Below are 9,798 nucleotides of genomic sequence, written 5' to 3'. Positions count from 1 at the left end.
GAAGGCTGAACTAGACAAATTTGATTCATCGATTCCATCGATTTCGCATGAATACGATTATTTATGCCTTTATTTAGAATTCGCGCGAAATTGACGACGCTTTTCCTCGTGGTGTCGTTTGTATGTGTATGCCTGAAAAGCGAGAAACTAAAATAAACATTTCATTGGTAAGTTGACTATTTTTTCTGCGTTTTGCAGTCTGTAAAGTGTTGTTACATAAATGCGATGCGTGCATAAGCCGCTTTATGACATTTGCGGGCTTTTAAGCTTTGTTTTGGATGCATAGAGCAGCTCATCAGTGTGGAGACTAACTTAATTTAGCTTCCATTCTGATTTATGAACTAACGTTACTCTGTGTTGGTTTTTATTTTGCAACTAATATTTTCGGCTGTTTGGGTTTTAATCCCTTTAGATATCTAGCGTTAATCATAACATAGTTCATCACTATGGGAATTCACGGTCTTGCAAAGCTTATTGCAGATCACGCGCCTTCAGCCATCAAGGAGCAAGACATCAAAAACTACTTTGGTAAGGTCCCCTATCATTTAAATGAGATTGATTATTATTCCAAGTAAAACGTGTGTGTGTGTATTTATATTTTTGTATTATATTCATATGTAGGAAGGAAGATTGCTATTGATGCGTCCATGTGCATCTACCAGTTTTTGATCGCTGTCAGACAGGACGGAAATGTTTTGCAAAGTGAAGATGGAGAGACCACTAGGTATGTAGTGTTTTCTACTATCATTTGTCCATGACTGAAATGAAAAACGAGAATCTGATTGAGTTCAAAGTGTAGATCAGTGGTATTCAAATAAAGTTTCAAGAATTCCGGACAATTTTTTTTTGGAATGTGCAGCTGGGAAGTATTTGTACGTTGTAAAAGAAAAAAAATCCAAAATAGTCATCAAAGATCAGGGCCCTCAGAGCCAAAGCAGTGGTTTCTATTAAAAAAAAAATTTAGTTTAGCTCAATTGGATATGAATATTAAAGGGTAAGATGATCAGATGTTTTATCAGTCTATTATTAATTTACATTTAGATACCCATGTATGGCAGGAGGCCATCATGTGATAAGGATACTGTGTTGGGGTTCAGGGTTTTCCTCTTGAAGTCTGGACCATTTTATATTTTTTTTAAAATAAGTATCTACTAAAAACAAACAAACAACATGCATAATAGTCATGACTCCCTCATCATGAGCAGAAAACATAGCTAACTAATAATTTCAGTTAAGGGTAGCCTTTTCTTGCCATCTACAAAAAAATCCCTATTATAACATTGTTATGAAATGCTCTTAACATGCTGGTTATTAATGCTAATAAATGTCTGGTCCAAAAACTTGTTTATCTGAATGATCAGAGTCATATATATGACAGATATAAATGATTGTATGCTGGATTCTCATTTTCTGAGGTGTTTTAGTCAAGTTTGATCAATCTGTTTTGCTGCTTACCTTGTTTCTGCTACTGTTGTCAAAACTGCGTCATGTGGCGCTTTAGCCAGAGAGAGAAGCAACGCCCACAAAATGGAAAGGACTTGAATGAGGCATTACATGTTTGGCTCTAGATACATTACAAATATTAGGATATAGCTCTGCAATAAAAGTGTTCACTTTAAATAGTAGAAAAGGTTAAATGGTGCTACCGTTGTTATGTCTCACGGTCTGGTTGGAACCAAGCAAGTGTCCGGAACTGGACCGTGAGACATAACAACGGTAGCACCATTTGACCTTTTCTACTATTTAAAGTGAACACTATTTGAGGAATCCTGGGTGTAGATTCTGAGTATATAACCATGTGCCACTTTATCTTTGCATGTTCGTAGCATTCATACATGTGTCATTGTCTCCGCAGCCACCTCATGGGCATGTTCTACAGGACCATCCGAATGCTGGAGAGCGGCATCAAGCCGGTTTATGTGTTTGATGGGAAGCCCCCACAGATGAAATCAGGAGAGGTGTGTCATAGACGTGCAATTACTCTAACGAAAATTGTCAATATTTACTCATACTAATAATATTTAGTCATTCCAAACCTTTTTTTTTTTTATCCATAAAATACTGAATTATAATTTGCTGAAGGGAATGTTTGCAATAAACAAATCAATAAAACTAAACAAAAAACAATATTACAAAACCATAAAAACTGGAAGCTGCGGTTGCCAAAAATTCACTGTAAAAATACTGTGACACTGTTTCAGGTATTACGAGTAGGGATGGGGATTTTTCAAAAATATTGCATTCGAATATTCGGGCTCATAAAAATCGAATATTCTTTATTTAAATGACGTTTTAACGAAAAAGACGTTATTTTTTAAGTTTAAGGTTTTTTTTACGTTTTTTAACAAGCTTATGATTAGACAATATACACACAACAAGCTTAAAATATATCTTAAGGTTTTCTTTTAGTTGAAAACATTAAACAATATGAGTAGCAACAAATATAAAGAACAAAAGCATTTAAGCTCAAGCAGGCTAATGGTGTGTTCACACCGAACGCGTTTAGAGCGTCAAATACGCGTCTATCGCGTCTAGTTAGACGCTTGAACATTCGCTCGAGTTCAAATTGTTCAACTTGCGCGGAAGACATTCGCGGCAAACGCGTCGCCCAATTCGCCTCATTCGCAACGCCCGGCGCGAATGATGCGTCTATTCGCGTCTTTGCATTGACTTTGTATGCAATCTACTCGCGCAAATAATTAAATTCGCGTTCGGTGTGAACACACCATAACGGAGAAAAAAAACGCTAATAAAGCAGACTACGCCAGTTATCATATAGGCCGAGTCAGAATATGGTTATCGTGTTTATTGTTTCATGTTCATGTTGAGAAAACAATATCCACATGTTCGAGTGAGAAAAACATGCTGTGCTGACTGACGTTGCAGAGACAAAGATAACGATGTTCTAAGCGAAGTTTCTAACAGCACTTCGCGTTTCCTGTTCTTAAACCTGTCTCCCTCAACGAAATTTAAAGGAAGCATATGTCTGAAAATCATTAAGCTATAAGATAAGTTATCATCTCGGATCACTCGGGGTATAGCCTACAGCTGCGCTTTAGCTACCTGGACATCTGTCTTTCCTCAGTCGACTCGATTTCATGTGATTTCTCATGGCGGTGATATTATGATAACTCCGATTCATTAATTAATTTGATCAAAAGTAATTCCATTTTTTTTAAGATCATTTAGTAAGATAATTTTTATCCGAGTAGCCTAATTCCAAACTTCGCGAGGCAGACGACAACATTATGCGATCAAATACAAACAACTTGTTAAACACGCTCCACAGCGCCACCCAGTGCATTTAATTATAATTGCGAATTAGTGCTTGGGATTTATCATGGATTCACTGCATTTACGGCCAGAAAAGCAACTTAGTAAAATTCGAATAGTATTTCATATTTCGAATAATAATTACAGATCGAATATTCCTGCACACCCCTAATTACGAGATGGCATATTTGTGCCTGTACATTTCACAACTTATCTCATTAAAGTGTTAGTTCACCCCAAAAATTATAATTCTGTCATTAATTACTCAAAGTTTGAGAACCACTGGCGTATAGTAAATGAAGCAGGGGTGTAATTACATTTAAGCTATTTTAAGGCAAGAAAAAAATATTTTCACCCCCAAAAAAAATTTAATTTGTCATTTCGATTGTCAAAGATGAGTAAGGGATAAAATAATTGACTGCAGGGGAACTTTTAACATATATTTATTTTTATTCTTGCAGCTGGAGAAGAGAGGCGAGAGACGAGCGGAGGCTGAGAAACTTCTAGCTCAGGCACAGGAAGCAGGTACAGACACTTTCAAAACAGCATGAATCGGAGTTTCAACTTCTTGAAAATAATTCTTTAAAATGGAACCTAATTCCAAAAATTCTCACAGGTGAACAGGAGAACATTGACAAGTTCAGTAAGCGACTAGTGAAAGTCACCAAACAACACAACGATGAATGCAAGAAGTTACTTAGTCTAATGGGAGTCCCATACATTGAGGTACTGCCCCAGTCACTGACTGCCAACTATATAGAATATCATTATTATATGAATATTATTATGCAGATAATTATTTTGTGGATTTAAACAAAAGTGTATATATTTCATGTTAAGGCTCCATGTGAGGCTGAGGCGAGCTGTGCTGCTCTGGTGAAATCAGGGAAGGTTTATGCCACCGCAACAGAAGATATGGACGGTTTGACATTCGGAACAACAGTCCTGTTGAGGCATCTAACAGCCAGTGAAGCAAAGTATGTTTGATACGCGTCATATCTGAAATAGTTTTTGCATTTGTTATGGAGACAGAGACATTTGGGCATGCACAAATAAGTGGTTTTTCTCTCTTTTTTCATCTTAGAAAGCTCCCTGTCCAAGAGTTTCATTTCAGTCGTATTCTACAGGATATGGGTCTGACACATCAACAGGTGAGACCTTTGCTTTCAGTAAATCCTCTTTTGTACATAAATATGTAGAAGTGTCCGTTCTTTCTAATCGCTGTTTGTGTGTATGTTTGAATGTCTTCCTCAGTTCATTGACCTGTGTATCCTTCTGGGCTGTGACTACTGTGGTACTATAAGAGGAATCGGACCCAAGAGGGCCATCGACCTTATTAAACAGCACGGCTCTATTGAAGAGATCCTTGACAATATTGACCCAAATGTAAGTTTATTTTTCACTGTTTAAAGCCATTTACTTATTATTGAATTGTAGGGGAATTTACAGTTAAGACCAGAGGACCAGATATGATGAATGAAGACCAGGAGACAGAGATGGGTACATTCCAGTTGAGAAGACATGTAGTTCTATAACTACTTAAATCTCACAAGCTTGAAGTCATTCAAGTCATTTAATATTTAGAAGGATAAATACTGATTAATAACCAACCACTCAAAAAGGATATAAATTGAAGCGGTAGAGGATTCAAGAATCCACTCCTACAGAATTTCACATTGCAGGTCAGTACATCTTCAAGATGACGCTCATATTAGTGATGCACCCTTTCAAATCACACATCCAGGATCATGTACTTGGTGAATTGTGCCCTCTAGTGGTCAGTGCATTGATTCGTTTGAAAATAACTTGGCAACATGGCAAATCTATTGCCATTTATGCCTGCCATAAATATTTTGCCTTACCTTTTTTTTTTCATTTATTTTATTTATTTATAATGCATTTATCATACTTGTTTTTGCTCAGTAACACTCAAAAACACTGTGAAGACCCATAGTGGTTTTGTTCCTCACGTTTTGTGAAGGAATTTCTGGAGGGAAAAAACGTATACAAAATTATACAGCAGCCTCTTTATTAGGTGCATTCACGCCATGTTGTTATTACTGTAATTACGAGATTTCAACTTGTAAAAAGTGTTCACGATCTGGTAGAGCCTGTAATTACAGCTTGTAAGTTGGGAATTGTCTGAGAGCTCCTACTTGTACCACGTGACTGCTGTACCTCTTGACAGCTGCATATTCAAAGAAAAAAGAGGCTATTATTCCTCTCAGAAAATGTACATTTAGTCAGTCTGTATTTTCAGTTAAAGCCACAAGGGAATGGAACTCCATCCCATCAATGATTAGAAGACTGGATAAATATGGTTACGTTTCATCTTAAAAAATGGTTACTTGCTACTCAGCACTGTCAACATTAGTATCTTATTCTGATTTTAGCCTCTTTGTAATAATTGCTACTGGTAATTTGCTTACCTCTTATGTAGCACAATATATGTTTAGATAAAATTGTCTGTTAATGTATTTTAGCACGATGTCTGCATGGAATCATATACTTTTAATTTTTATTTGATCATGTCAAAAAAAAATGTCTCTTTTGTGTGTGTATTAATATAAGAATCTTTGTTTTTAGGGTGACTTTTTAACATTCTGTCAAGGGTCTACAGATGAAAAATAGCCTTTTTGCTAATTCTGGCACATTTACAGCCATGTTTATTAATGTGCACTGCCCCTGTAAACCAACTATTTAATTATATTTTAGCATAAACATACATCGCTAGGCAGGTAATGAGCCAACTAGCTAACATTTATAGTTTATTTACGACTGAAATGTTGCACGTATATTTAACACTTCATTTCAAATAACATATAAAAAATAAATGTCAGAAAGATACCAGTTCTGCTGTTGTTCTTAATACCAGGGGCCTATACAATGGTTTATGTGGCAAGCCAGGTATGTTTCAGTTTAGTTTGCGCCAACCCTGAGTTTCGGGCACCATGAAAGAGGTTTGGCTTTTAGCTGTGTTCATCGCCATAGTAACTTGCGCTTCACAGCTAACCACCTCCGGGGCAGGTTATGTTCTGGGTAAGAGACCTCAAACCGAAATAGAACCGATCAGCTGTGAGCAAAGTGGCGCATGTCTGATACAATAGTCACTCCCCCTGTTTCTACTCTAAATTAAAGGTCACTACATAGCAAATGATTTTTAAAGACCAAATCGTCTGGCTTTTAGCAATGCTTTTATAATAATAAAACTGATTTATAATAATTTTGTATGATTTAGATATGTAATTATTACAGCTTTAATAATTAAACATGTACAAATTTAGTTTATCAATTGTTAAGCAATTAGTTTAAATGACCAAATATAAAAAGTTAATATAGATATGCTTTAGAATCAATAGATATAAAAATAACTAAATGTGAGCTTAAATGTTCAATTCTCTATACCTATATCAGCTTTATATTAACTAACTTCACAACTTTTACTTGCACTGACATAGCAAGATTTTTTCTTTTAGTTGTCCTCTTTCTTAGAGAGCTCTTGCTGTAAATTTGCTTAAATAATTTTTCAATCTCGTAATATTCTGCAGAAGACAGAAGTGAATTGTGCTACTTCTCTCATGAAAAGTGAATTGCAGTTTCATTGTTGCTCAAAAACCACAACATCCAGCCTTCATCTTTTAAGTAGGCTTCCAACATATTGTTTGTGTGGTTTGTGCTGCAGAAGCACCCCGCTCCAGAGGACTGGCTGTATAAAGAGGCTCGGGGTCTGTTCTTGGAACCTGAGGTCGTGGACGGCCCATCTGTCGATCTGAAGTGGAACGAACCTGACGAGGAGAAACTAATTCAGTTCATGTGTGCTGAGAAACAGTTCAGGTACAAACCAGCTTAAATCTCTACAAATACTACTTTCTGCCAAAAGGGTGCTGGACTTTAACATCAGAAAAGTCCGTTTAAAATAAAATGATTTAAATTACAAATACTAGTTACATTTTACTTGGTAACACTTTATTTTACAGTGTCCTTGTTACACGCTATAGTCACTATAGTAATTACTATAAATTGTGCATAATTACATGCAACTAACCCAAAACTACACCCTAATCCAAACCCTATAGTAAGAACATGTGGTTAATTAGTATTACTCTGTACTTAAATGTATAATTGCACTGTAACACAGACACTTAAAAATAGCGTAACCCTTTCTTTTAAAGGTGGAATTACACTCAGTACTGTGTATTTACTTCCTATAGAATTAGGGTTTGATTTAGTTCACTGTCATATAGCAAGGTCACTGTAAAATGTTAATTTCATAAAATTAGCTGTAAATAAACAGCAATTACTTTATTCATTCTATATCTAAATGACTACAAACCATTGCAGAAGCAGCTTTTGATGCCACATTAATGGCTCTGGATATGAAATGGCTTGTTCACAAAGGTTGTGATTAGGGCTGCAACTAATGATTATTTTGATAATTGATTAATCTGTAAAAAAAACAAGTATGATGAAAAATCTAAAAATGATCATACATTAATTATTTTTTTAATTAAACTCATTTTTAATATAAAGCCTATGAAACCAAATATAGTGAATATCTAAGTAGGCTATGCTGTACATTAGAACCGAAAAAAGGTTCAAATACAAACATTGCATTCTAAACTTAAAAATAACAAATTGTTTACTATTTAAAGCAGAAATTAAAATAACAATTAAAAATGGCAAAAGCACAAAATATTCACTTGTGCGAGATATGAAGAACACACACATTCACTATAAATTATACATTATAAAATAATTATATTACATTAATGGGCTATACCTACAATAGTGCCTTTACTGTTAATGCTCTCATAAATATGATTACTTGTTACATGTAAAAACTTTAACCTACACTTAATTTCTAACAAAACATATTTTAGCAAAATGTGTATTGTAGACAGAAATATTGCAGTGAGGAAAACATGTCAAAGGCATTAAACAGCACATGTATCTGTCAAAGCACGAGAGGGTGGATCGCATTAAACGCTTATGCTTTTGTTTGAAGCGCTTAAAACTAAAAACTTAAAGCATTCTCATGTTTCGGACAACTTTGATCGTGTACCTTTCCCACAGCAGCTCACCTCCGCTATTTTAGTTTCAGTTATTCACTACTGTAAAGCGACGTGACTGGCTGATGGTTTTCGAGTACCGCACGCAGACACAACTAATCGTCATCAATGATCAAATTCGTTGTCGATTATTTTTAATTATGGATAATAATGGATTTTATCGATTAGTTGTTGCAGCCCTAGTTGTGATGTGGCATGTTTATTTGTGTATAAGATTTGATGATGTTTGTGCCAAGCGTCAGCTCTGGCATAAAAACCACACCAATTTGGTGGAAAGCCTGTTGTGCTGTGAGGTTTGAGATGAAACAAATAAATATGAATGTGTTAAATGTGTGTGTTGTTAGTGAGGATCGTATCCGTAACGGCTGTAAGAAGATCATGAAGAGTAGACAAGTGAGCACCCAGGGCCGTCTGGACACGTTCTTTACTGTAACCGGATCAATCTCTTCTAAGCGTAAGGTAGGATGTAATGACTGGAACTAACTTGTAATGGCTATGTTGAGATAATTAAATACTCTAAAAAAATAATAATTTACTTATTAATACTTTCATGAAAAATAATAATTTACTTATTAATACTTTCATGATTGAGTTTATGGTAATTGTGTGGATTTATTCATGTATATATATATATATATATATATTTAATTGCTTCATTGCAAAGTTATTTGTAAAATATTGTTTTTTTTTTATCACATAGGAGCCTGAAAAAAAAGGATCCGCCAAGAAGAAACAGAAAACAAGTGCTACATCGGGCAAATTTAAGAAGGGCAAATGAAAGCGATTTCAGCCAGAGGAGTTTAGAGCTGGTCATGCCCTTAACAGTTATTCCATTTCATATTGACGAACAAAACATGAGAACATTAAGTATTTTAATAAACTTGGGGGAAATAAGTTTTAAATGCCCTGTTTTTCTGTACTGTCTTGAATAAAGATTGAACTATATTATGTTTTGTGTGGTTTGTTTTGATGATCTATCTGGTTTTAAGATATCTAAACAACAGGGTCATTACATGAATATATATTTTGTTCCCATCCCTACTGCAAGTTAAACCTATAAACTTCGTTTTACCTACTCAGATTTCTAACCTAGTGACGCTTGTTACCGCCACCTGAATAAAAAAAAAAAATCTTGTGACTTTTACATCTCGTTATTCTGACTCTTTTCTCTCAGAATTACATATGAAGTCACAATTGTGTGTTATGAAGTGAGAATTGCGAGAAGTATATATCTTTATAGCAAGCTTCCACACTATGACACAATCCACCATTATTTCAGAACAGTAATCATTAACTGTATTAAAGCTGCTCTGTTCTTTCCTGATGGGTTGATAAACAGTATTAAAGCTTCTCTGTTCTTTGCTGATGGGTTGATAAACAGGTTTGCATGAGGAAGTGCAACAGACAGTTGTTTAATGCAGACAAAAACACTTTTATATGATATTCTAGCACTGAA

At 35.1% G+C, this 9,798-nt stretch overlaps 1 protein-coding gene across 1 annotated transcript; it reads left to right on the top strand.

Moving 5' to 3' along the window:
* Positions 1 to 73: 73 nt before the first annotated feature.
* Positions 74 to 9,236, top strand: fen1 (flap structure-specific endonuclease 1). The gene is made up of 12 exons (XM_056254149.1): positions 74 to 167; positions 413 to 528; positions 622 to 724; positions 1,856 to 1,958; positions 3,735 to 3,798; positions 3,890 to 3,999; positions 4,114 to 4,250; positions 4,358 to 4,424; positions 4,528 to 4,659; positions 6,956 to 7,107; positions 8,687 to 8,801; positions 9,043 to 9,236. Exons 2-12 carry the CDS (start codon positions 447 to 449, stop codon positions 9,118 to 9,120), a joined length of 1,143 nt encoding a protein of 380 aa, XP_056110124.1. The 5' UTR covers positions 74 to 167; positions 413 to 446; the 3' UTR covers positions 9,121 to 9,236.
* The last annotated feature ends 562 nt before the right edge of the window (positions 9,237 to 9,798 follow it).

Source organism: Rhinichthys klamathensis, unplaced genomic scaffold (genome assembly GCF_029890125.1).
Source record: "Rhinichthys klamathensis goyatoka isolate OS25496 unplaced genomic scaffold, OSU_Roscu_1.1 h1tg000110l_1, whole genome shotgun sequence".
Taxonomy (NCBI): Eukaryota; Metazoa; Chordata; class Actinopteri; order Cypriniformes; family Leuciscidae; genus Rhinichthys; species Rhinichthys klamathensis.
This window is presented reverse-complemented; position numbering and strand designations above follow the sequence as displayed.